The 26,807-nt window shown below is 47.2% G+C and overlaps 3 protein-coding genes and 1 non-coding gene across 8 annotated transcripts in view; 3 read left to right on the top strand and 1 right to left on the bottom strand.

Moving 5' to 3' along the window:
• Window positions 1-608: 608 nt before the first annotated feature.
• CARD6 (caspase recruitment domain family member 6) lies at window positions 609-9,453 on the bottom strand. Of its 3 annotated transcripts, XM_045571563.1 has the most exons (4): window positions 8,888-9,452; window positions 6,890-7,441; window positions 1,798-3,544; window positions 609-1,692 (listed from the first exon to the last, which is right to left on the bottom strand). In XM_045571563.1, exons 1-4 carry the CDS (start codon window positions 9,153-9,155, stop codon window positions 1,179-1,181), a joined length of 3,081 nt encoding a protein of 1,026 aa, XP_045427519.1. In that variant the 5' UTR covers window positions 9,156-9,452; the 3' UTR covers window positions 609-1,178. The 3 variants fall into 3 exon arrangements, with proteins under 3 accessions (XP_045427519.1, XP_045427518.1, XP_036266321.1); XM_045571562.1 differs by having other exon boundaries at window positions 609-3,544; window positions 6,890-7,399; window positions 8,888-9,453; XM_036410428.2 differs by having other exon boundaries at window positions 609-3,544; window positions 8,888-9,450.
• A 4,593-nt stretch (window positions 9,454-14,046) lies between these two features.
• On the top strand, window positions 14,047-16,846 carry RPL37 (ribosomal protein L37). Its single transcript, XM_036410735.2, has 4 exons — window positions 14,047-14,201; window positions 14,918-15,053; window positions 15,231-15,315; window positions 16,706-16,846. Exons 1-4 carry the CDS (start codon window positions 14,199-14,201, stop codon window positions 16,773-16,775), a joined length of 294 nt encoding a protein of 97 aa, XP_036266628.1. The 5' UTR covers window positions 14,047-14,198; the 3' UTR covers window positions 16,776-16,846.
• On the top strand, window positions 16,543-16,622 carry LOC118704027. The gene has a single exon (XR_004983257.1). It is a non-coding gene; the product is annotated as a small nucleolar RNA SNORD72 (small nucleolar RNA).
• A 9,243-nt stretch (window positions 16,847-26,089) lies between the features above and the next one.
• Window positions 26,090-26,807, top strand: part of PRKAA1 (protein kinase AMP-activated catalytic subunit alpha 1) — a 31,108-nt gene continuing 30,390 nt past the window's right edge. For 2 of the 3 annotated variants that reach the window (XM_036411168.2, XM_036411167.2), the window contains exon 1: window positions 26,223-26,357. Coding sequence is in view for 1 of the 3 variants with exons in the window: in XM_036411166.2 (XP_036267059.1) it covers window positions 26,231-26,357 (127 nt within the window). In the remaining 2 variants the exon portion in view is untranslated. Of the gene's footprint in view, window positions 26,358-26,807 lie in introns of all 3 variants that reach the window. The other variant, XM_036411166.2, reaches the window with a different exon arrangement.

The raw sequence follows: 26,807 nt of genomic DNA, 5'->3' as shown, positions 1-26,807 counted from the left end.
CCTTCCCAAAGGACTGTACTAGCTTATGCTCCCACCAACAATAGAAATGCTTTTATACTCAACACCTCTATTAACATTAATTTCAAAAACTGTCATTGGAAGAGTTTGAAATTAATGGCCAAAGGTGGCTGCTAAATTACTTGTCATGTTTAACCATGTATGTTTGTCTCTACCTTCTACAAACAAAAATAGCTGACCTCTGAATACATTTGAAATCAATAAATAATAATAATAATAACTACTCCAACATTAAAAAACTTAAGTATATAGCCCTAGCCAGTTTGGCTCTGTAGATAGAGTGTCAGTCCCGGGTTCGATTTCAGTCAAGGGCATGTACCTTGGTTGCAGGTCCCCTGGCAGCCAGTTGATGTGTCTCTCACATCGATGTCTCTCTCTGTCTTTCCCTCTCCTTTCCACTCCCTTTAAAAATCAATGAAAAAATATCCTCAGGTGAGGATTAACAAAAAACAAACCCCCAAAAAAACTTACTGGTAAGTATACATTTTAAGCTGAAACCATGAGGTTAATGTATCAGATCTTCTAAGATTAAGCCCAATTATCTTACCTATCACAAATATTTAAAATAATGAAACATGCACAGATCACTATTAAAGTTAATGAAAAATAATTTTATTGGTTGATAGTTCATTATTTCTATACATAAGGGTCAAATGAGAGTTTCATCATCTAAGCAAATTCACCACAAGCAAATTGATTATCCTAAACAAACAGGGTTACCTGGTTAGTGCCTGATATTAAACCAAAAATTTTGACCAAGACACTCTGGAACAGCCAAAATCTAAGGCAATTTCATTTTCGATACTGAGGCAGCCCGAGCCATAATTTATGATCTCTTTACAATTGGAGACTCCAAGCCCATTCTTTCCCAAGTGGAGCTGCCTCATAAACCCATTCCCTGGATTCAGGTTATATATAATATTATCTAAGACTCAAGGCTGAATTCAACTAATTTATTTACCACTTTATTCTATCCTTAATTCTTTTCATATTTCCCCTCTTTCTTAGGGACACAATTCTTACAATTAGGCTGTGCATATCTCCTGTTGTGTGTCATGCTAATGGTAGTGGTCTCTTACCATCACTTCTTTAGGGTACTATCCTGTGATTGGAATGGCCTGCGTAAAGGATACATTTCACAGGTCTCTGGAGTAAGCACTTTAATGCTTCCCTCCCCTCTTGGGCCCTGCTCTTGAGTAGGATGCCTTAGCCTGTGACGCACTGGTTCCTGATGACTTGGGTTGAGTAGGTCTGGGCTGAGAAGGCCTAGCATGGGAGGGCTTAGGCTGAGTGGGTCTGGATTGAGAGCATCTAGCGTGGGAGGGCTGGGGCTGAGTGGGTTTGGATTGAGAGCATCTAGCTTGGGAGGGCTGGGGCTGAGTGGGTCTGGATGGGGAGCATCTAGCGTGGGAGGGCTGGGGCTGAGTGGGTTTGGATTGAGAGCATCTAGCTTGGGCGGGCTGGGGCTGAGTGGGCTTTGTTTGGGTAGGTTTGGGTTGAGAAGCCATAGGTTGGAAGGGTCTGGGCTGGGAATGCTTGCCCTGGGATGGCGTGGGCTGACGGAACAAAGAGTTGGGTAAAAATCTGTTAGATGTAGGATGGGATCCCATTTGGCGAGCTGGATTTGAAGGCCCAGCTGGTGTCTTTAGCTTGAATCCCTGCTGAAAAGCGGGTCTTAAGGGTCTGTGTATGACCCCTGCTGGCTGAAAGTTTCGAGGGTGAGGAGTCACAGTGTGGGGTGATGTTCTCATCTGTTTCTCAGTGGCCTCAGGCGGCTGTGTTCCCCGGGCGTGGGCCTGCCTAGGCGATGGCCTCCCAGCTGGTCCTGCTGGCTGTGCGTGGAAGTGACCTCCCGGGGTCTGCGGTCTGCCAAGCCAAGTCTTCACGTGCCGCCAAATGGGTCTTGGTGGTCTCCCCCATAGTCCAACCATGTGACTGCCCCGAGCAGGTCTCGAAAATTTCATAAAACTTCCAGGAGGACAAAATCTCTGGGGTTGGAAGTACTGAACCCCGAAACTTCTGCCTTGACCAGGGACCCTGGAATTATGAAAGGGTGGCGGACGGAACCACTTGGACTTCTGCTCTGACCCAAGGTGGAAGCCTGCAACCCTAGGGCCTCTCACAGGAGCACGGTTCAGGTGGCCTCCAATTCTGACTGGGAACGGACAGAGGTTGTGCACATAAGGCACAAACACTGGGGCGAGGTGGACATTCTGGAGAGCCTGGGTGACCTCGCCTTCGGTGCCGAGCTCTCGCGCAGGCACCTCCGCGGGGCTTTCAGACGAGCTCTCTGGCTGACTGTGTCTTCGTTGCCCCTCCTCTTCAACTGTCCCAGCCAGGTTGTCACCAGGAACAACCTGGTGAATTCCTTGAACGTTCTCAAAGTCTTGGTCTACCTGGATCCCCAACTCCCTGGCCAGGGAGGCCATGTCCTCCACAGACACACGTCGGAGTGACGAGGACATCACCTCTTGGAGGGCAGTCCGGAGGCCCAGCCAGTTCCTCCCTTCCTCCCCAGCTTCCTCCTCCTCCTCCCAAAACAGTAGCTGTGATGGCTTCAACTTCAGAATCATCTGGAAAATTTGTGCCTCTTCACTCTCCCTGGCCTGGGGACTGAGGATAAAGTAGCATCTTCCAATGGCATCTTCTCCTAGAAACATGAGCAAGTCCCATTCCTTCTCACCCAGGCAGTCCGTGAAAAAAAACACAACTGAGGAAACTTCCACCAAGAAACCAAATTGTGTCCAGACACTTTCTAGATCACCATGGAGGTTGGCCACAGCAACAGGCTCTGGGAAAAGGGGAGGGTTTCCCCTTAGACTGTCACTCTCGGGAAAGCACCATGCTATTTCCACGAGGCCATCCGAGATCTGCCGGGGAAGCACCGGGACAGGCAAATCGTGATGGAGGAAGACTTTGTGCAGTTGGGGTTGGGCAGGGCTAAGCAGTGCATTGAGGATTCTGGACTTGGAGAAGCTACAGTCTCCTAGGCGCACAAAAGAGATGACGGGCATCTTTGCGCGAGCCAGAGACCTCTCGGTTTCCCCCGCGGGCCCTTCTGAAGGCAGTGCTGGCTGCCCCTTCACGATGCCCTTCATGGCGCCCAGCATTAAGATGCTTTTGTTGTTCTCTGCATCTGGCAGGAGCAGAGGAAGGGCAAACCCGCATCGATACATGCTTGACATGACAGCGTGCTGCAGAGAGCTGTCTGAACACAGCAGGGAGGCACAGAGCACATCCAGGGGGTTCATGGCTGGTGTGTCCCTCATTTCCAGATTCTCCACTCCGGATGGCGACGCCCCTCTGCCATCCTCACCCAGAACCTCGTGTCTCAGGATGGAATCTCTGGCCGTCACATCCAGTGCTAGAACTTTCACCAGGAAATTCCAGGCCAGGTCTCCCGGAGTCTCGGGTGTCCACTTACATCCTCGGTCTAAGGAGAACTGTTGAACAAAATCCGGCAGGAGCTTTCTGCTCCTATCCAAGTTCAAACAGGACAGGACGTCTTTAAACACCTTTTTTCTTTCTGTGGGAGAGAAGACACTCCATGAACGTCACTTTCAAATGCAAAGTCTAAGTAATGCTTTTTAAAAAAATATATTTTATTGATTTTTTTACAGAGAGGAAGGGAGAGAGATAGAGAGTTAGAAACATCTATGAGAGAGAGTTATCGATCAGCTGCCTCTTGCACACCCTCTCCTGGGGATATGCCCGCAACCAAAGTACATGCCCTTGACTGGAATTAAACCCGGGACCCTTCAGTTCCCAAGCCGACGCTCTATCCCACATGTGTCAAACACAAGGCCCACGGGCCAAATCCGTCCCGCCAGGCCTTGCAATGTGGCCCGCACCGCGCTGTCATCACTGCACTCCGCTGCGTTTCCATCACAATGACAGTTTATGACTGTTCAGTAAACCATTCGGCCCGCGATTTAGGCTGGATTTTAGATTTTGGCCCCTTCTCTGATTGAGTTCGACACCCCTACTATCCATTGAGCCAAACCGGTTTCGGCAAGTCTAAGTAATTCTATTTTCACTGTAAAAGATGAAACAACTCTACCAATTTAGGTAAGTTCCTTCTAAGAGCGTCCATATGTTTGCATCCCACCCTTTTCCTATGCATGTCCATAAGCATGCCTGGGTATATAGAAATACCTAGTTTGGTTTAATGGATGCTAGTTTATTTTCACATAAATGATATTATACTAAACAAATGTTTCTACAACCTGTTTTCACTTAATGGTATTTCTTACAAATTCTCCCCAGTCAGTATATATAGAGATCTAATTAATTCATTTTAGCTGATCCATCATATTTTATGGTTTGGAAATTTTTTGGCTAATGTGTATATGCAGAAAATGAAAACCTTGTTAGTGTTTCATTATACACATGTATGAGGAATTCTCTGGTATTGATTCCTTTCTCAAGTGCATCTCTTGCTAAAGTTTGGAGAAAAGGAAGATTGCCATTGCCATTTAGGTTTTCTCCAAATGTCCATGTTGCACCTAATTTCGCCTGGTCTCCCATTTCCTAATGTACCCTCTAGCTACTTCTTGGGAACAGAGAGATAGTGCTTAGTAGAGAAAGATGATCTGATCGCGTTTTTTTGCTCCTGGTGGATGGCAAATTAACATAAGCTTCTCAAATCCCAAATCCCGTAAAAAAAAAAAAAAAAAAAAAAAAAAAAAAAAAAAAAAAACCTCCTTAGAAGAAACAATAGAAGTGAGAGAAAAGTATACATTTTAAGAATTAACAAAAGTAACTCTAAAAAAAACCCTTGGGCTCTCTGAAAGTTGCCCAAGATTTCCAGCAAACCAGCAAAGCTAGAAACAGGTTATCTCTGCAGCCTTTAGAAGGAACCAACACTGCCGAAGCCGGTTTGGCTCAGTGGATAGAGCATCGGTCTGCGGACTGAAGGGTCCCAGGTTCGATTCCGGTCAAGGGCATGTACATTGGTTGCAGGCACATCCCCAGTGGGAGGTGTGCAGGAGGCAGCTGATCGGTGTTTCTCTCTCATTGATGTTTCTATCTCTCTCTCTCTCTCTCTCTCTTCTCCCAGTAAAAAATCAATAAAATATATTTTAAAAAAGAAAAAGAAAGAAAGAAAGAAAAGAAAAGAAAAAAAGAAAAAAAGAAAAAAAACCAATGCTGTGGACACCTTGATTTCAGACTTCTAGCCTCCAAACTGTTGAGACAATACATTTCTGTCGTTTATTGTCCAATCTCCCCAATTGGTGGCACCTCCTTAGGCAGTCCTGGCGGACAAATACCAGGTGTGGTGAGGAGGAAATAACTCTTTCCCCACCCAGAACTGGATTCAGAATCCCCCAGGGATTTGGACAGAATGGGAGGTGGTAGTCTTCTTCCCCTTCTCTACTCAGAACTTGGTGATGCCTATTTCCTTAGGCAAGATCTCCCCAAATAGAGCATTTGTCATATTTTGAAATTTCAAAAAGCTGTGGCACATTTACACAATGGAATAGTTCTCGGCCATAAAAAAAGGAAATCTTGCCTTTTGTGGACGGACCCAGAGAGTATTATGCTAAGTGAAATAAGCCAGTCAGAGAAAGACAAATACCATGTGATTTCACTTATATGTGAAATCTGATGAACAAAATAAACTGGCAAACAAAATAGAAACAGACTCATAGAAGAGAAAGACTGACAGCTATCAGAGGGCATGGGGTAGAGGGTCAGGGTGAAAAAAATAAAGGGTTTAAGGGGGATGGGGGGGAAGAAACCTCATAGACCCAGACAACAGCATGGTGATTATCAGAGGGAAAGAGGGCTGGGGAGCTAGGAGAGGGCACAAGGGGGATAGATGTGATGGAAGGAAACTTGACTTGGGGTGGGGAACACACTACAACATACAGATGATATAGAATTGTACATTTGACACTTATATAGTATTATTAAACAATGTCACTCCAATAAATTCAATAAAATAAATAAATTTTTTAAAAAAGAAAAAATATTCTAATTGAAGATGCCAGTATAGTTTTCCAAGATGGCAATATATGGGCTGGATTAGCCAAGTAACATTATATTGTGATTTTATCCATCCATCAGAAACTCCTCTCCTGTTTTCACTTCAATCATTAGGCCCATCATTATCATATCCATTGGTTACAGAGGCATTAAAATGACTAAAGAGACTTAATTTAAGGAATAGAAGATAACAGCTAAAATGAGTATCTAACAGCCCTAGCCAGTTTGGCTCAGTGGATAGAGCATCAGCCTGCCGACTGAAGGGTTCAATTCTGGTCAAGGGCATATGCCCGGGTTGTGGGCTTGATCCCCAGGAGGGAGTGTGCAGGAGGCAGCAGGTCAATGACCTTCTGTCGTCACTGATGTTTCTATCTCTCTCTCCCTCTCCCTTCCTCTCTGAAATCAATAAAAATATATTTAAAGCAATAAAAAATAAATACAATAAAATGAGTGTCTAGCAACTCTTACATGTGTGACAGAGGAGAACTGGTGAACTCTTACTTCCCTTCTAAGAGACGCCCATATGTTTGCTTCCCACCCTTTTCCTATGCACGTCCATAAGCATGCATGGAGGTATGGAAATACCTAGTTTGGCTTACTGGATGCTAGTTCATTTTCACATAAATGATATTGTGGAGATATCAGAAACCTACAGCTGCCTTCAGTGTTTACTTTGGCTTATCCTGTCCAGCATTTCCTAGGTGCTGGGTCTCCCTCCCTGTCAACACCACCCACGGACAGTCCAGGCTAGAGAGGTACAGGGAATTTCTGAGAGGCTGCTCTACGGCTGACATCTGGTGCCATCCCTCATCCTGTTCTCTCCATTCTGTCACGGCAACCTAAAAACATGTTGTTGCCTAAGGATCACAAGTCATTCTCATACCTTCCATACTTTCTTCCTCCTCCTCCTCCTCCAACAGCATGCCTGGTTCTGAGTCACCGTAACTCTGCTCGTCACCAGAGAACTCTGCGGTTTCTGAATACACAGGGTCCTCTTCCCCACCGTAGTCAAGGTACTCTGGGTTGTTATCACCTTCTTCCTCGTTGCTTTCTGCATCCTCAGCCGATGCGAGGTCCTCCTCTTCTCCTAAGTATAAAGACTCATCGGGCTCATCGTATCTCTGTTGGTCCTGTGAATAATCGATAGTTCCTGAAACTTCAGACTCGACACTCTCCTCTGAAGGTGACATCGTGGCTGCTGGTGGGTTGTACGCCTTCTCGTTTTCCCCTGAGGACCATGCCATCTCGCCATAACTACTTTCCGTATCTATGAGCATCCCAGAGGTGTCCACCTCCTCCAGGTGTTCTTTCTTTTTAAAGGACACTGTGATCTCAGAACTCTCCGGCTGTTCCTTTCCCGGGGAAAATAGGTCTTCCGAATTCTTGCTTACCCCTGGAGATTGAGGAGATTCTATATTTTCATGTTTTAAAAACTCTGAAAAGAACGAGAAAGTTATGGGGTTTTTCACTTTGTTTTCTAAATTAACAAAAAGGAGTTTTCTATTGTGTTTCTGAGCTCTCAGAGCATTATCTCTCTTCTTTATGGCACTGCAGGATTGGAATACCTACCCCTTCCAACATAGGTGGCAATAAGTCAACTGTCAGACCTGCTTTTCCCACTGGGAAAAAAAAATCAGAACACACCACTCCTGCCTTGCTCAAAATTCCAAGTCTTGCCAAAACCGGTTTGGCTCAGTGGTTAGAGCGTCGGCCTGTGGACTGTAGGGTCTTGGGTTCGATTCCGGTCAAGGGCATGTACCTTGGTTGCGGACACATCCCCAGAAAGGGGTGTGCAGGAGGCAGTTGATATATGCTTCTCTCTCATTGATGTTTCTGGCTCTCTATCCCTCTCCCTTCCTCTCTGTAAAAAATGAGTAAAATATATATATATTTTTTTTAATTCCAAGTCTTTCACAGAAAACTCAAGCATTAAATGAACAAAACAAAATTTGAATCTTATGAACTTGTGGATTTACTGTAACCCCAAACCAGCTCAGAACTCCTAGGGCCATTGGTAATGAAGTCTGATCCTAATCATTTCTAATCAGGAAGCAAAGTGCTCTAGTTTAGGAATTGTAAATCCTAGAAATAAATAGTAAGGTCTATTTCTTTAAGCAAACGGGTCTTGTCACACATTAGGGACCATTAATATAAACCTTTTTTTTTTTTTTTTTTAACCTGGGACTGCACCTCTGTAATGCCTCTTAAAGTGATCTTCAACAGGCCTTAGGTTCCCATAAAAGGAGCTACAACCAGCCCCTGGCGGTAACCTATGGAATTCCTAACCAATCCATTCCAGAAGGAGGGCTTCCTCATTTAATTATCTCTGCACATTGAAAAATTCGGGTAGGAATTACTTAGAACACGAGGGTTCCCCAGAAAAAAAGAAAGTGGCTGACCTACTACGTAAGGGATTATTTCCCCAATTTCCCTGCATTTTCCAAATGGTTATACGAGGTGAACGAGGCAGGCTGTGGTTTGGGGATTACTTATATTCAGGAATTCCCTTACTACACAAAGAAATCCCTGTAGTCTCCTTCCAGCTGTGAGTATTTGGAGATGTCTATTGTAACAATGAGGAGTCTATACGATACTAAAAACACTACAAATTTTGGACACAGTTTAAAGAAAAAATGATCAATTCCCTAAACTGATAAGAGACATTGTCCCCTGCTTTTTAACTGCTGGCCACTTCCTCTTTATTATATTTCAGTGAAAAATTATCCCTGGGAGAAAGACAAATAAAAATAAAAGGTGATCAGTTTCTTGTTTCTTTTCTTTTTCCAGGAAATTTGCCTCACCCCTTTCACCACCACCCTCACCTACCCTTCCCCCCCACGACCACCAAAAAAAAGTGTAGAAATTCAACAATTCAACTTACCATGCATTAAGCCCCAAGTGGTCGCTGACTCTGGAAAAGTACTACATAAACATTTGAGGAAATGCTGACAACTGTCTTCTCCCTTTTTCTGCACCAAAATCAACAGCTTCCGACTCTTCCTCAGGGGGTCTGGAATGCCCTCCAGGGCCTCATACTCGTCCTCGGAAATCAGCCTCCGAGAGGTTAACGAATCGAGGATCGAGTCCAGGTCTTGCTGGAGGATTTCCAGCAACTTTTTTCGTTCCTTTTCTATAATCCCGGCAGCCATAGCTCCAGCTCTCTAGGGCAGGAACAGGATTGCCCAAGCCTTCCGAATGATCACAAGTTGAGGCGGGTCCCTGCAGCTAATCATTGCCACATGCTCCGGAGGAAGGTCAGCTCCCGAGGGAGGGCAGCACAGGGGCAGCCCCAGGGGAGGAGGGCAAGCTGGTCCCTAAACCTGCTTTGGCCAAAGAGGAAACAGCGCCAGGAAAGGTGGCAGGAGAGGCTGAGCTGCAGACCAGGAAGTGCAAACAGGGCAGAGCAGAGGGGAACAGGCTGGATTGGCTAATGACTACACATCTCACTGCACAAAACAGAGAAAACAAAAGGGTGAGCAGAGCCCAGCCTCAGAGAGAAGGAAGACAAGTATGATGACTATTGATACAGAAGTTTTGGACTGGACACACAGTGTTCCCCAGGCAGGGTGGCTCCCAGGGCTCTTGGTCCCTTGGAGTTGACATGCAGGTGGCAGCCAATCAATGATTCTCATCATTGATGTTTCTCTCTCTCTACCTCCCCTTCTCCCTTCCTCTCTCTGAAATCAATAAACATGTCTTTGAAAATACTTTTTAAAGGATCAAACTGAAATGTCTGTGTACTTATCCTCAGAACAAGCAATAAAATCTCAAGAAAGAAAAATAATTTTTTAAAAAGAGGATTAGCCGAAACCGGTTTAGCTCAGTGGTAGAGCGTCAGTCTGCGGACTGAAAGGTCCCAGGTTCAATTCCAGTCAGGAGCATGTATCTTGGTTGCGGGCACATCCCCAGTAGGAGATGTGCAAGAGGCAGCTGGTCAATGTTTCTCTCTCACCAACGTTTCTAGCTCTCTATCTCTTTCCCTTCCTCTCTGTAAAAAAATCAATAAAATATATTTAATAAATAAATAAATAAATAAATAAATAAAAAGAGGATTAGCCAAAACCAGTTTGGCTCAGTGAATAGAGCATCACCCTGTGGACTGAAAGGTCCCGGGTTCGATTCAGGTCAAGGGCATGTACCTTGGTTGCAGGCACATCCCCAGTAGGGGGTGCGCAGGAGGCAGCTGATCCATGATTCTCTCTCATCGATGTTTCTAACTATCTCTCTGTCTTCCTCTCTATAAAAAATCAATAAAATGTATTTAAATAAATAAATAAATAAATAAATAGAGGATTAATTCTATTTGGCAAAGATTAAATATGTCATTGCCACCTCCTGTTGGAGAAGCAGATACAAACAAGGAAAGGCAGTGGGAGAATCCAGCCCTGAGCCCTCCCAGCCCATCTTGGGGGATGGGGGTATTTATCTGCTCTTTCCATCAGTGACTCAGTCTTAGCATGACTAGGCCCCAGGGTCAACTTCTCTGAGAAGTCTCTCTCTGTCTTTTTTTTTTAAAATACATATCTTTACTAATTTCAGAGAGGAATTATTTCAGACCGATGCTCAAAAATGTATGTACAATGTCTGCATTACAAAACTCTTTATAACAAAAAATTGAAAGTAACCAAAAATTTCCATAAATTGTGGAATACATGTTGATACATGAACAATGAAACACCAAAAAGTGGTTAAAAAGATAAGTAATGCCGAAACCAGTTTGGCTCAGTGGACTGAAGGGTCCCAGGTTGGATTTCGGTCAAGGGCACATCCCTGGTGGGTAGTGTGCAGGAGGCAGCTGATCGATGTTTCTCTCTCATAAATGTGTCTGGCTCTCTATCCCTCTCCCTTCCTCTCTGTAAAAAAATCAATAATATATATATAAAATATATATATATTTAAAAGATGAAGTAAAAGATGAAGTAAACCTGTACATATGGACAAGCAGTGATACCCAGGATATATTGTTACAGAAAATAAGTCCTAGACCCCATTTTTGTTTAAAAATTAATGTGTATAGTATACACATGTGTATATAGATATATTTAAAAGGACACAGCTACAGAAGATACCCAATTGTAACATTGGTGTATGATTACAGAGGGGGTCAAATTTTCTACTTTAAAAATTACTACATAATAATTTTTTGTTTTCAGTAGCAGACTTTGATTTTTAAAACCCATTTAATTGGCCTTTATTTACAGTGATGCAGTTCATGAGAACCTGAAAACATCACACGGTTATCTGATCCTAAATTCCTAGTCAGGCCAGGGTGGATGGTCATGCCTGAGCATGTCACTTTTTAATAAAAGGTTTATCTTTGCTTCTCTTCCTAGCACCTAGAAAAGAGCCTGATAGTTATGTAAAAACATTCAAACCTGTAAATAATTTTTGTGAGTTTAGTTGAGCCAAACTGTCAACAATTGCTGGAAAGCAGATTCCCAATGGATTGGGACAGAGCTCCGGAGAAGGGCGGTTTTTCACCTTGTTTTATACACTACAATCAAAAGAAGAGATGTTAGTGGGTTACATGAAATCCACTGGTGATAAGATTAGGGAGATGGGCCCTAACCCCTTTGGCTCAGTGGATACAGCGTTGGCCTGAGGACTCAAGGGTCCCAGGTTCAATTCCAGTGAAAAGTACGTACCTTGTTTGCAGGCAGATCCCCAGAAAGGGGTGTGCAGGAAGCAGCTGATTGATGTTTCTTTCTCATCCATGTTTCTAACTCTCTCTCCCTCTCCCTTCCTCTCTGTAAAAAATCAATAAAATGTATATTCTTTAAAAATTAGGGAGATGGGAAAAAGCAAAGGTGGGAAGCCTAGGTTTGGCTCAGTAAATAGAACTTAGTCTTGTCAGCCTCCTGGATTGAAGGGCCCCTGGCTTGATTCCAGTCAAGGTCACATGCCTAGGTTTTGGGCTCACCCCCAGTAGGGGACGTGCAGGAGGCAGCCAATCAATGATTCTCATCATTGATGTTTTTATCTCTCTCGCTCCCCCTTCCTCTCTGAAATCAATACAAATATATTTTTTAAAAAATAAGTAAGCCTTAACTGGTTTGGCTCAGTGGATAGAATGTCAGTCTTCAGACTGAAGGGTCCCAGGTTTGATTCCAGTCAAGGGCATGTACCTTGGTTGCGGGCACATCCCTGGTGGGGAGTGTGTAGGAGGCAGGTAGGAGGCAGCTGATTGATGTTTCTAACTCTCTATCCCTCTCCCTTCCTCTCTGTAAAAAAAAAAATATATCAATATATATATATATCTATATATATATATATATATATATATATCAATATATATCTATATCTATATATCTATATATCTATATATCTATATATCTATATCTATATCTATATCTATCTATCTATCTATCTATCTATATATATATATAAAATGATAAGACACATACTTCTTTTACTCAGGTGAGAACTGGACAGTTAGCAGTCAATAATTAACAGGATAATAACAATGAAGGAATTCAAAGTCTCTGTCCCTGCACCCAGGTGCACTGGATTGTGCCCTGAAAACTCAGGAAAAAGGGAAGTTACAAGTTACCTGACATTTCATAGGTCTGTTATCTTAGCAGCAAAAAGACCAGAGGCTCAGGTAAGGTAGAAAATGACCTTGTCAGGGAAAATTCTGGCCTAGGACATGACTACCCACTATAACTGCTTTTAAAGTTTTAATTTCAGACCACACTTTGTAGTTACTTTAGGTCGTTAAGTTTGCAAGACTGCCATGCAGGCCTTCCCTGAGCTTGTCAGGTTAGCATGTGGCTCTCCCTCTCTCTCCCTCTCCTGCTCCAGTAATTAGGCTGAGCTTGTAGACACTAATCAATTGTTCACCTGTCCAAATTAAACCTGATTCCTAGAGTTCATCTTGTTCTGATAGCGGTTAAGTCTCCTTTGCTGATACTTCACATAGGACAGGTACAGGGTTCCTGGTTTGCTTTAGAAGGCACATTCTATGGTTATTTGGGATCGTTTTTCCCTGTGATTTTTAAGTGTTTGGACAGTTTGTACCGCTTTTGCGAAGCTTGGGGCTTTGTTGAATAAGAGGTTACAACCAGATTCATGCTTATGGAGGACTGGGAACCACCAATTAGAAACTAGTTGGAAAGCGTTTCTTCAGTACAGACTTCCAGACACAAATAACAATGCACACTCGGATTCTTCCGGTCGGGGCCAGGAAACCACACTTCGGACGCGCTTGTGGCCCGGCCCACATGGCTCCGTGGCTGAGCCTCCACCTGTGAACTGGGAGGTCCTGGTTGGATTCCCGGGGTGTGGGCTGGATCTCCAATGTGGGGAGCGCAGGAGGAAGCTGATCCATGATTCTCTCTTCATTGATGTTTCTATTTTTTCTCCCCCTCTCCTTTTCTCTTTGCGAAATAAAGCACATTAAAAAAATCCAGGGCCGAAACCGGTTTGGCTCAGTGGATAGAGTGTCAGTCTGCGGAATGAAAGGTCCCAGGTTCGATTCCGGTTGGGGACATGTACCTTGGTTGCGGGCACATCCCTAGTAGGGGTTGTGCAAGAGGCAGCTGATCGATGATTCTCTCATCGATGTTTCTAACTCTCTATCCCTTTCTCTTCCTCTCTGTAAAAAAAAAAAAAAAAAAAAAAAAAAAAAAAATAAAAAAAATATAAATTTTTAAAAATCCAGGTATGATGCCTGGGCACAATGAAACTCGGAAACAAAATTGTGCCTCGACTGGTTATAAAACACGCGATTTGCTTGGGTTTTCAGATTCTGAGCCTTGATCCACGCAGCGACCTCAACTCAGGTTCGGGGAGCAATGGGGGGAACCCGGCTTCTCCGCGTCGTCGACCCAGGCCAACGATGCGGGGAGCCCCGGAGGGCCAGCGTCACACCCCAGCTTCCCCAGCAGCTCGGCCTGGAACCCGCGATGAGGTCTCCGCTCTGACAAATACATGCGAAGGCCCAGGAGCCGGTCCCGCTGCCAAAGCAGAGGGAGGAGCCCAGTTCTGGCCCCGCCCGCCTGCCGGGAGCTAAACTCCTATTGGCCCCGTCTGGCTCCGGAACCTCCTTTCGACCCCCTCTCACCGCGGCGACGGACACTTGAGAACGACGCACCGCGCCCGCCGGAAGTACTTCCCAGGGCGGAAGCTTCCTTGCGCGATATAGCGGAAGTGCCGTTTCTTCCGGCCTCTTTGGTCTCGGCGGCAGAAGCAAGATGGTGAGTTGTTTGCAAGGGCTGGTTGTAATCGCCTTCCATCCTCGTCCCCCGCGCCTCGCTCCTCGCTCTCCGTGGGGGTCCTGGCGAGTTCCCGATGAGGGCGGCGGGTGGACGGGAGAGAGACACGCTGCGGCCCTCAAGGGTCCTCACGAGCCAGAAGAATGTCTCCTGACTGTACGTGGGGGGCCGAGCCTGTAGTCGTGGACTGGAGCCGCTCTAGGTCCCTGGCTGCGATCCGAGCTTTGGGGGCCCGCACCGCCCTGCGCTCGGATGGGCACTCAAGGAAGGCGCGGCTTGGTTTGGAGTGTGTGGCTCCGTAAGCAAAGGACTTAGTTGGTGGTGATGGCGGGCGGACCCCCGAAGTTTTGGGGTGAGGGTAGGAGGAAAAACACATTTCGCCTCCCCTTCCCCGCACCCTCCAATGTGGCAGATTGCAAGACACAGCAACTCCTGCGGAAAGCTTGAGATGACGTGTAAGGCCGGTAGTGACTTTTCTTTTCTTTCAGTTTAAAGTTTTTATTGATAAAACTTTAGTCCAGTTATTTCTCTTCCCCACCAGCCGACCCATGTCCGGTAGTGATTTCTGGTTGAGCCTTTGAGGACTTAAAAGTCCCAAACCCCTCCCGAGGCTCCCGCCCTCCGGACGGTCTCAGATCCTCTAGTTTCTGGGCCCGACGTGACTAGTGGCTGAGCTGTTTGCCCCCCTCCGTTTGCAGACGAAGGGGACGTCATCGTTCGGCAAGCGCCGCAACAAGACGCACACGCTGTGCCGCCGCTGCGGCTCCAAGGCCTACCATCTGCAGAAGTCCACCTGCGGCAAGTGCGGCTACCCCGCCAAGCGCAAGAGGAAGTGTGAGTGCGGGTGGTGGGGGCGGCACGGGGGGCCCCCCGGGAAGAGGCGCGGGTGGTACGCCGGTGAAGCTGATGTGAAAGCCACGGGAGGCTCTGTCTGACCTGTATTGGCCGGCGATGCGGGCCAGGGGTCCGGGCAGAGCCACGCAGGCCCCTTACCCGCCCTTTGTGTTTCAGACAACTGGAGTGCCAAGGCCAAACGACGAAACACCACCGGGACCGGCCGCATGAGGCACCTGAAGATCGTGTACCGCAGATTCAGGTAGGCTCCGTGGGCTGTGAGAGCTTGGGCGGGAACCGTCTCATTCGTGTAGGGGTGTAAAAAGGAGGATGTTATCCTGATGAGTGGCGCTATTAGGACCTTCGGATCCATGAAACCTAGATTTTATTAATCTTTCAGTAAGCTGTAGTAGGAGTTGTAAACGTCTAGGGATGTGATAGTGTTTATTGGTAACGCCTACCTCACATTCTTGCCGAAGTTTGTCATGGCAGAGGTGTGTGAATGAGGTCTGGAGTCCGGCCTTGGGCAAGTCCGCTGTAGAAAACGGTTGCTATTGCGGCTATACAGAGAGAAATTTTCAGTCTTTGAAAGGCAGGCTTTAAAAGTTCGTTAGGAATGCAGGGATTTCAGCCCCAGCCTAGACTTGCAAATGGCATTGTGACAGGTTTTTAAGCATTAACTGGTGGAAGGGCTCAGCTGAGGTGATTCCTTATTGTGCACAGCTGCCCTGTGCAATGGAAGATTTTAGCAGAATCTTTGGCTTTTCTACCCACCCAGTTCCATGTTTTCTAATTTCGAAAGATGGGGAAGCAGGGGCTGTTAGCTGTGGCTGTCCTGTGCTGAGGTGATCTTTAATTTGCACGGTGGTGTGGACTTGTCCAGTGGTCTGCTGGTGCCATGCAGGGGTTAAGAGCACGAGCTGAAGCCAATGTTGACCCTTTCTGTGCCTCAATTCACAAATCTTAAAGGAGGATAACAGCACACTTTCCTTGGAGTAAGTGTGAATAGTGAATGAGTTAAAACCATGGTCGGCAAACTGTGGCTTACAAACCACATGTGGCTCTTTGGCCCCTTAGTGTGGCTCTTCCACAAAATACCACAGCCTGGGCGAGTCTATTTTGAAGAAGTGGCGTTAGAAGTTTAAAAAATTTGGCTCTCAAAAGAAATTTCAGTCGTTGTACTGTTGATATTTGGCTCTGTTGACTAATGAGCTTGCAGACCACTGAGTTAGAATGGGAAGCATTGTCCAGCAGTTTAGGAAACACCTGCCCTTACCGTGCCACTGTGCTTCCTTGGCTAAGGGAAGGTAGTTAATATCTGCCTCAGCATAGGGATCCGTTTTCACAAGTACCTGGGTCTCTTAACAGGTGTGGGGAAATACCAGTCCAGTGCTCAGCACAACCAAATATGTTGCCGAGTTTACTTTTCAAGTGCAGTTAACTATGTCCCTGAAATAGATACCTGGAAGCAGGATGTAAATAAACTGGGAGCTTATCAGTGATGTTGTACAAATAAATGTCTGAACATATGAATTCTACATTGATTTCAGCATGTGACTGAGATAAGCTCATTTAAAATTTGTTTTAGCAAAAAATAAGATGTATGCATGGTGCTGCTGAGGTGTAACGTTCTTGTTTTTAACTTGGTGCAGGCATGGATTCCGTGAAGGAACAACACCCAAACCCAAGAGGGCAGCTGTGGCCGCATCCAGTTCATCTTAAGGATTTTGATCAGTTGCGCAATAAATCTCGGTTTTAAAAAATACCCGGTGTGCTAAGGTATTCTCAGTAGGCTTGTGGTGTTAATGGACTATATTGGCGTGGGACAACTTACTGTCAGGTGGACTTGTTTGGTGGTGGCTTGGGAGGAATAACTTGTGTGCTGGGTTGCAATGCTGCAGAAGAGAACCAAGAGGTCACAGTTCAATTACTGGTGAAGGCACGTGGGTGGGTTTGGACTGGATCCCCACTGTGAGACTCAATTATTATTGATGTTCCTATCTCCCTCTGAAATCAATAGAAATACTTATTAAAAAAAAGAATATAGTAAGGTAGCCGAAACCGGTTTGGCTCAGTGGTAGAGCATCCGTCTGCGGACTGAAAGGTCCCAGGTTCGATTCCGGTCAAGGGTATGTACCTGAGTTGCGGGCACATCTCCAGTAGGGGGTGTGCAAGAGGCAGCTGGTCGATGTTTCTCATCTCTATATCCCTCTGTAAAAAATCAATAAAATATATTTTAAAAAAATAATATAGTAAGGTAAAGTTATACAGTTTATGTGGCTTATGGATATTTCACTGCTCAGAGTAAAAGCATAAATTCCTTTTAGCAAACCAACATTTGCTTGCAACAGGGTAATGATTTTAGGGAGTGGTCAGTCCTATGCAATAAGGCTTAGAGTACCAGTGAGACTTGAAGGCTAGGGGGTCAGATGAATTTTTTTATTATGTTGTGGGTTTTGATTTTACAGAGGGAAAGGGGTAGAGAGATGGAAATAGCCATGAGAGAGGAACATCATCGATCCACTGACTCCTGCATGACCCCTACTAGGGATTGAGCCTGCAACCTGGGCATGTTCCCTGATAAGGAATACAACCGTCTACCTCTTGTTTGCTGGGTCAGTGCTCAACTGCTGAGCCACACCGGCCCAGCTAGGGGTCAAAATGCTTGCTTGGCACTTAACATTGTAGACTTCGGTTTAAGTGAAAAACTAAAGAGACCTGCAAGGTGTGAGATTCCCTAGGGCCATATGCAAATGCAGTGGATTGAGTAGGAAGGAAAGCCAAGTACAAACTGTAGACTAAAGGCACTGATAAATTGATCCCTGGTAGAACTTTATTATTCTTCAACCAGGTGGTCAAGTGTTTTTCTGTGTTAAAGTGCTCCGGAATATTTTGCCATGCTTTCCCAGTTTGGTGGCTTATTGCCAGAGTTTGGAAATGAAATAACTGTTGGGCTGCTGAGTGAGGACAGATTACACAGCACAAGTGTTGTTGGAATAGTCACCATGAAATAGTGACTGAACTGCTAACTTCTCATTTAGGATAGCATCCTACCTAACCTGCCTTCAGCGGGTTCTTGGGTTCTTCACTGGCTCACCAGCGTGGTCTTTACGGCGCTCTAGCATGCTTTCCTAAGACACTAATTCCTGCCCTCTTCCTGCTTTTCCCTCAGCTGATGTTCACTTGTATAGAAGCCCCTGCTGAGGGGAATCTACATTGGGCTGCCTCCCAATATATGAAATGGCATTTTGGCTTGCTGAACCGAAATCTGACGTGCTCTCAGATCTTTCTGAAATTCCAGTATTACTAATGGCTGATGACTGAGTAATGGAGCGGCCCATTAAGATAGGCAGCACTCAGTATGGAGTAAGTGGTGTTGGTAGTTCTCTGAGGCAAGAAAAGCCCCATTCTGATGTTACATTTAACATGGCTTTGCAAATAGATACCTAGCCAATGTAAAAAGTATTTGCTTACAAAATGTCTAATGATTTTAACTCCTGAGTTGTTATGTAAAAAAAATAAGTCCTTTCAGGGGAAGATTCTAAGTAAAAAACAAAACACAAAACTGATAAAACAGGGTATTGGAGAAAGGGCTAGCTTCCTCAAGTTGGGGCAGGTGGTAGACGTGACTGAGGAGGTAGCAAATCTACATGGTGACAAATGGCGTTTCAGAAACAGCCACCTTGGGCAAACTGGAGGAAGAGAGTTGGCTGTATGTCATGTGGCTCGGCCACCTTGGAGTAGAGATGAACTCAGCGAGAACTGATTATGGTACTTGTGTCCCAGGGGAGCAGCCCTCAGAGGTAAGCAGCTTCTCCAGGGCAGACAGACAGGAAGTGGGAGGCCCCAGAGGGAAGTGCTGTCCAATTAGGGATGGCTCTGGAGAGTGCCAGGAACCTGCTGGGAGGAGGCACAGCATGGCACTGTGCTTTTAGGGTTGCCAGAGACTCCAGTTGGTGGTAGCAAACTCCATTCGTTTGGAGAGGAGACAGCTGAGGCACAGGTTACCTGTTAAAGGTGCACATTTGCTGCTAATAAAGATTTGGACAACGGTGAATGTTGTTGGAATGCATTCCTTTATTTAGGACCTGATGGTACAATGTAGAATTAGTTTGGTAGCACATTTGTCTTCATTGAATAGAATCTTCACTCATCTCTGGCCTGGACACGGAACCTTGGTGCTAATCATACTTTGTAATATGTAGAGGTCAAGATACCACTCAAATAATTTGATCACAGGATTAAATGTTTATAAGGTAATAACAAGCCATTTTCCAGTCATATTGATCAGAGCAAATATGCCCTTTCCTGATATGCTCCCTCAAAAAATCTATATGAAGATATATTATGGACTAAACTCTACAATAGTTTTACATTTTTGGATGAATTTTTTCATCAGAGACAACTCGGAATCTGAAGACATGAACTAGTAGACTTGAAAGACAGTATTACATTCTGTCTCATATTTTCCTTTGTCTTGCGTAGACCAGGGGTGAGGAAAGTCTGGCCCATTGGCTGTATAAGGCCCATGAAATCATTTGGTCTGGCCCTGCCTAGGCACTGGGAATGAGAGAGACTCAACTTGCATAAATCTGACTTGGCCAATGTAAGTGTCTGTGAAATGTGCCAGGCAAGCACTGTCGAACATAGAAGTGAGCCACATTTAAAAATGAAAAAAGTGAAGCTAATCTTAATGTGTTGAAATTTCAACAATATTTCCAACATATTTATTGTGTAATCAGTATAATTACAGTTCTTTTACATTCTCTTTCATATCAAGTCTTCAATATACAGTGTATATTATACACTGCACTTCTCAGTTCAGACCAGTCATTTCAAATGCTCAATAGCTATATGTGGCTAGTGATGATTCTCCTGGGTAGCACAAGCCTACATAGAAACAAGTTTATTGTTTGGGGGTTGAGGGATCATTTGGTAAAGTCTTTACCACAAATAACGGTGCATTCACTAAGTATCCAGGTGCAATCAAAAACAAAACTAGCTTTTAGGTAAGTTATTAATTGAAACCCAGTGTTTTACCTATAAAATGGTTGTATCTACATAATATTGTTGATTGTGAAATGTTCTAAGAACAAAGTAAGATGGTGCCTGGCATATGTTAAGAGTTTGATAAATGTTATCAATTATCTTAACAGTAGAAGCCTAATACACAAATCGTCCCCTCTGGCGGTCATTTCCCAGAAACAGCTGGGCTGCTAGGCCACCCCCACCCAGGGGGGAGGTTGGAATGCTGTGGATTGATCACCCCCAAGGCAGGATGGTGGGGCAGGTGAGGGGTGGTGCCAGGGAGGTGTGGGTGCTGTGAGCCTGGGAGCGAGAGCTGGGGCCTGATGTCCACAGGCCACAAGTCCCCTAAGTAGAGGTTGAATTAAATAAATTACATCTTTACAATAATGACTTTCTTATTTTTCAAAGAATTGCATTTCTTTTTTTAAAAATATATTTTATTGATTTTTTACAGAGAGGAAGGAAGAGAGAGAGAGAGTTAGAAACATTGATGAGAGAGAAACATCGACCAGCTCCCTCTTGCACACCCCCCACCGGGGATGTGCCTGCAACCAATGTACATGCCCTTGCCCGGAATCGAACCTGGGACCCTTCTGTCCGCAGACCGACACTCTACCACTGAGCCAAACCGGCTTCGGCGACACAGATTTTTTAAAACAAAAAACACAGGCCTTTTGTATAAAGCTATAATATAGTGTAGTATTGGTAAAGAATAAACAAAGCCTAGCCTGTGTGGCTCAGTGGTAGAGTGTCAACCTATGAACCAGGAGGTCACAATTCGAATATCGGTCAGGCTTGATTCCCAGTGGGGGCATACAGGAGGCAGCTGGCCAATGATTCTCATTGTTGAAAGTATTACATGCGTCCCCTTCCCCTCCTCTCTTAACTGGGTCTTTATACCTCAATAGTTTCAAGAAGAGACTGGCAGTGGGTTTGCAAAATCCAGCTTCGGGTTGTTCCCTTGTAAGATGCTCTGTGGCTTAGTTGGCACTGTACACAGCTGAGGTAACTTGTGATTTTTTTTTTTCTTTTAAAGAAATACCAGAAACTTGCTGGGCTAAATTCGTTCCCTTCCTTTCTGAAATAAAAAATTCGAATAGACATAAGTCTGTGGAACAATGGCATCCTGAAATAAGCCCAAACGCATACAGTGAAATGATTTTAACAAAGATGCCAAGGTAATTCCGTGGAGAACAGCCTTTTCAACAAATGGTCCTGAAACAGGCCTAATGTGTGGGCGTGTGTAGGGGGTGGTGGGTGGTGGCGGTGGAGATCCCTTCACCCACCAGTAAGTAATTCTGACATCCGCAGGGTGCCCTTTAAGTCCACTCAATTCCCACCGGTTCAGTCTACTCAATCGCCCTTTCCCCTACAACACTTCAGAACCAGCTGCAAACCCACTAGTTATAAACAGAAGTTCCCACAACCTCCCTCCTGGGGGCTCTTTCCATGAACCTGACAGAGTGGCTCACAGAACTCAGACCAAGAATGAGGAGTCACCTACACTAGTTAACAAGGGACAGTTACCCACAAACTAATTGTAGTCACTGTCATCTAGGGAGAGTCTAATATAAATTGTCTATCCATGTTCTCTAAGTGTTCGGTCCTGGGAACCCTTAACTCTACAAACTGGGGAGGCCTCATCCATTATCACTGGTCCATTTGTTTGGTGAGGATGCCCAGTCTTGAGGCTGAACTTCCTTTGGAGCAACAGACCTGAGTTACAAGTGTATTGCTGGGCATCTTTACCTGAATGTCTCTTAGGCACCCCTTTTAGGATCACATATGGGTTTTTACTAGAGTAACTACCACAATCTAGCAAACTGCCCAATACCTACTTAACGTTTAATAAATATTGAATGTTAGTTATGTAAGTACAGCTCAGCTAAGGGAATGCTAGGCTGCATTGGCGGCAGTGGAGTGCTCAGAATGTTTAATTCTGGTCGCCATGTTTAGAGGTAGACATTGAGGAGGTATAATGTCCACCTGACAGTGTCAGGTGCACTAACACTGACGGCCTTAAGGAAAGGCTGAGGCCGAAACTGGTTTGGCTCAGTGGATAGAGCATCAGCCTGCGGACTGAAGGGTCCCGGGTTCGATTCCCGTCAGGGGCATGTGCCTTGGTGTTGGGCACGTCCCCAGTGGGGGGTGTGGAAGAGACAGCTGATTGATGATTCTCTCTCATCAGTGTTTCTAACTCTATCCCTCTCTCTTCCTCTCTGTAAAAAATTAATAAAATATATTTAAAAAAAAAAAGGCTGAGCGCTCAGCTCCCTATACCTCCGAAGGGTTACACAGGGAGCAGCTGACAAGGCCTGCTGACACCCCAGGTCTCCGCCCGTGTTGACATGAACTATAACTTACACGAATAAAAGCAAAGCACTGGAAACAATTCCCATTTTCCCTTCCCTTAAACCAGAGTGGACTTAAGGTTACTTTCCTAGTGTCGCTCCTGCCCACTTACATTCCAATTTGCTTTGCTTTGCTAGGGGCAGAGTTACAGCCGATGGTCTCCAGACAGGGTAGAAGCCACAGCCTACCTTATCTCTGCCTCCCCACCAGAAGATGCTGCACAGAGTATTATATGTTCTGGGGGGAGGGGATTCAGAGGACTGCCACCTGAGATCAGGAGCTCCTCCAGAGCACGGCCCACGGCCCTCATTCCCTAGCTACCCACCCTGTCGGCCGGTTATCAGATGCCTGAGGAAAAGGAGAGCCAAGGTTTGGGGTCAATGGCAGAAGGGAAGGAAGAGAGTGGAAGAAAATGCGACTTTTTTTTTTTTTTTTTTTTTTTTTTTTTTTAAGGAATGAAGGAAAGAGAAAAGTAAATAAGGCTTATTTCTTAGGACCTGTAAATTGGATTCAGTTTTCAATGGGACAAGCAAATATAATAAAACTGCAGTAAAAGCTGCTTTTACAGACTCTAGGAGTCTGGACAGGATGACTTCTAATCAATGCAATGACTTGATCTATGATTTTAGGTTTAATTTCTCCAACAAGGCTTTTGAGTTCATAGTGGCATTAAATAAATACTTATTAAATAGAATTATAGTCCAAAATAACACCAAAGGGCCTCGCCAGTGTGACTCAGTGGATTGATCGAAAGGTTGCTGGTTGGATTCCCAGTCAGTGTACATGCCTGGATTTTGGATTTCAGGGCTCAGCTCCAGCCAGGGGCATGCACTGATGTTCTATCACTCTCTCCCTCTCTCTCTAAAATAAACAAAAACATATTTTAAAACAACACCCAAGAGGAAGCAAACTGATGTTTCACTAAAAATAAGTTTGTATTACTTTCTTTCCCCCCCTGTAATTTTGTAACATACTTAAAAAATAATTCTCATTGTTGAAAGTATTACATATGGCTCTCTTTCCCCCCTTACTTTCTTAACTGGGTCTTCATAGTTTCAAGAAGAGACTGGCGGTGGGTTTGCAAAATCCAGCTTCGGTTTGTTTCCTTGTAAGATGCTCTGTGGCTTAGTTGGCACTGTACACAGCTGAGGTAATGTGGTTTTTTGTTTTTTTTTCTTTTAGAGAAATAACAGAAACGTGCTGGGCTAAATTCTACACATGATTCACATTCAAAATAATTTAAGATACTATTTTGGGGGTGGGGAGATGAAAGTGTTTATTTTCTCTAAGAGAAGCTGGAGAGGTCTTTTTGCTTTGTGGCGATCCAAAAAAGGCAAACCAATGAAGGTGAAGAAATCAGCAAAAGTCACAACAGTAACCACTGCCCCGCCCCCCAATATCTCAGTAATCAAAGATTTCCCAACGTTTTGGCCCTTCAAAATATAATATGAGCAGTCTGTCATAAAGCAGGAACCGGTGACCTCCAAGGCTAGCTGTAACTGTTCTCCGCTCAGCTGATGGGATTCTAAGCGCAGAGGCTTTTGCTGGCCCTGTGCTACCTGCTTGGTGCGTGCCGCTTCCACCTCATAAACAAGGAGCACAGGAATATCAGGACAGTTTGGTAACTTTCACTGGAAGAAGACATTTTTAGTCTTTTACTTTTTAAATATTATTTCCATGTTGCCCACTGACACTGGCCCAAACGCTATGACACTGCAAAACTGGGATCATATAAACAGTGTCGTTTTTTACACTTGATTTTGCCCATGCTGGAGAAAATTAATAAATACACTTAACATTGTATTTTTACAAATAAAGTGTTTATTAAAAATAAATATACACGTTCCACTTCCCCTGGGCATGACCCCATTTGTATAGGAAACAGTCTACATTTGTCCGTCCCTCTGTTCCGCTTCCTGTTGGCACCTCCAAAGAGGACAGGCACCAGGATTTTGCACTCAGTAGTTGAGGCCTCCGGGCAGACTACCCACTGTGACCAAAAAGTGGAATATCTCTTCTGATCTGTCATACAGTTACCAAGCCAAGAATTCCAGAAAAAGTGTCTAATCCTTCATCTGCACATCATGAAAACATGGTGGGACCCTCATAACCTGCACAGTGTGACCAGAACAAAAAGCACAAAAAGACTCCAAGTTGGGGAAAAGATGTAATAAAGACGCTTGGATTAAAAAAAGCACATGCTCCTCAATTCTCAGGAACATCCCTCTGGGGAAGGCGACACAGAAAGCGGCTGGACATGAAGAACCAAGCCCCCAGGCTGTGGCGAGGCCCAGGCCACGGCTCCCTGGTCCCTGCAGGGCGCTGGCAGGAGCGCAGGGGCATGGAAGCCCCCTGGACCAGGCAGCCATGAAGTCCTAACGCCACAGCTGTTTCACACTAAAACGTGCGAACCATTGTTTGGTTAAAGATGGTGAGACAATGTTCTAAGACAGCATATTTTAAATGCTGGTCATTGCTACTAACTGAAAACAAACTGTCCACTGATCTGATGCACGCAACCCTCAGCCTTGTTTCCAGGTCGGTGCCAGTCTGCATTTTACGGATGATCTAAATCTAAAACATCTATGCCTGCGCCTCGGGGTGCCTGGGTCACACCGGGCCTGGCACACACAGGGTCCCCCACCTCCGCAGGCCGCCCTCCCCGCGGAGCTGGCTCCCAGGAGGGGGTCCCCGGAGAGGGTCCAGGCAGGGGGAGGCCGACCCGCACGCCACTCGGGCCGTCGCGGTGCCCAAACGCAACGCATTGGCTCCGAGTCCAGCCGGGCGGCGGGGGTGGGGGTTGAGCAACTCCATCCGAGCAGCAAGGGACCAGTCCCGGGGGGTTCGGGGTTCCACCCGCGCAGGGGACGGCAAGGTTAGCAGACAGCGGCCGGCCGGCGTCCCAAGCGCGTTTCGGCTCAGACCGCGCTCCGAGCCGCCGCGGGGTGCGCTTCGGGCGCTCGCCCGGGTCCGCGGGCCCCGCCGCCGCCGTTCGGGGCGCCGCTGCGGAAGGGGAATCGGGGGAGGGGGCGGCCCGGGAGAGGGGGCGCCGCTGCGGGAGGGGGATCGGCGGGAGGGGGATCGGGAGGCTCAGCGGGAGGGGATCGGCGGAGGGGATCGGCGGGAGGGGGTCAGCGGGAGGGGGATCGGCGGAGGGGATCGGGAGGCTAGGCTGGAGGGGATCGGCGGGAGGGGGAATCGGGAGGCTCAGCGGGAGGGGATCGGCGGGAGGGATCGGCGGGAGGGGATCGGCGGAAGGGGATCAGGCGGGAGGGGGATCGGGAGGCTCGGCGGGAGGGAGGCTCAGCGGGAGGGATCGGCGGGGAGGGGATCGGCGGGAGGGGGATCGGCGGGAGGGGATCGGGAGGCTCAGCGGGAGGGGATCGGCGGGAGGGGGATCGGCGGGAGGGGATCGGCGGGAGAGGATCGGGAGGCTCAGCGGGAGGGGGTCGGCGGGAGGGGGATCGGCGGGAGGGGATCGGGGGGAGAGATCGGGAGGCTCAGCGGGAGGGGTCGGCGGGAGGGGATCGGCGGGAGGGGATCGGCGGGAGGGGATCGGGAGGCTCGGCGGGAGGGGGTGACCCGGGAGAGTCCGCGCTGCCCGGCGGCCGGCGCCCTCCGCGCGCAGGTGGGCGGGCGGGCGGGGGCGCGGGCGGCCGCCAGGGGGAGCGCCTGCGCCGGCGGCGGCGGGGCCTCGGCGGGTGCGCTGCGCGGCGGCGGCGGCGGCGGCGGGCTCCCTCCCGCGTCCCACCTCCCCGTCCGCCCGGCCGCCCGCCCCCTCCGCCCCCTCCGGCGCCATGCGCAGGCTCAGTTCCTGGAGGAAGATGGCGACGGCCGAGAAGCAGAAGCACGACGGGAGGGTGAAGATCGGCCACTACATCCTGGGGGACACGCTGGGCGTGGGCACCTTCGGCAAAGTGAAAGGTGAGGCCGGGCCGGGCGGCGCCGGGCGCCGGGCTCCGGGCCCCCTGCATCCCCGCCGCCGCCGTCCCCGCCTGCGGGCTCCGCGCTCCGTCCCGGTCCGGGCGGCGGGGCTGCGGCGGCGGCGGCGGCGGCGGGGCGGGCGGGGCGGGGGCGGTCGCCATGGCGACGGCGGCGCGGCCGGGCGCGTGGGGGGCGGCGGCGCGGGGGGCGCGGGCCCGGGAGGCGCCCATCGCCGGGCTCCGGGCCAGCCCATCGCGCCGCGGGCACCCGGGCATTGTCCGCAGCTCCGTCCCCTCCCAGGCCGGCGTCCCACCTGCTCTGGCCGGCGGCTCCCCGGGGCGGGGCGGGGCGGGTGTGTGTGTGTGTGTGTGTGTGTGTGTGTGTGTGTGGATCACGGAATTGAAACACACAATCAGAAAGGCCGCCTGGTCGGAGACGATGCCCCGGTTC

Source organism: Pipistrellus kuhlii, unplaced genomic scaffold (genome assembly GCF_014108245.1).
Source record: "Pipistrellus kuhlii isolate mPipKuh1 unplaced genomic scaffold, mPipKuh1.p scaffold_m20_p_4, whole genome shotgun sequence".
In the NCBI taxonomy this organism is placed as follows: domain Eukaryota; kingdom Metazoa; phylum Chordata; class Mammalia; order Chiroptera; family Vespertilionidae; genus Pipistrellus; species Pipistrellus kuhlii.
This window is presented reverse-complemented; position numbering and strand designations above follow the sequence as displayed.

What these genes read in the sequence shown, in the direction of transcription:
- CARD6 (XM_036410428.2), bottom strand. Translation starts at nt 9,155, where the DNA reads ATGGCTGCCGGGATTATAGAAAAGGAACGAAAAAAGTTGCTGGAAATC. An exon ending in CACTTGGGGCTTAATGCATG is followed by an intron (nt 7,442 to 8,887) that starts GTAAGTTGAATT and finishes CGTTCTTTTCAG; the next exon opens with AGTTTTTAAAACATGAAAAT. An exon ending in GGAGGAAGAAAGTATGGAAG is followed by an intron (nt 3,545 to 6,889) that starts GTATGAGAATGA and finishes TCTCTCCCACAG; the next exon opens with AAAGAAAAAAGGTGTTTAAA.
- RPL37 (XM_036410735.2), top strand. An exon ending in CGCCAAGCGCAAGAGGAAGT is followed by an intron (nt 15,054 to 15,230) that starts GTGAGTGCGGGT and finishes TTTGTGTTTCAG; the next exon opens with ACAACTGGAGTGCCAAGGCC. An exon ending in ATCGTGTACCGCAGATTCAG is followed by an intron (nt 15,316 to 16,705) that starts GTAGGCTCCGTG and finishes AACTTGGTGCAG; the next exon opens with GCATGGATTCCGTGAAGGAA.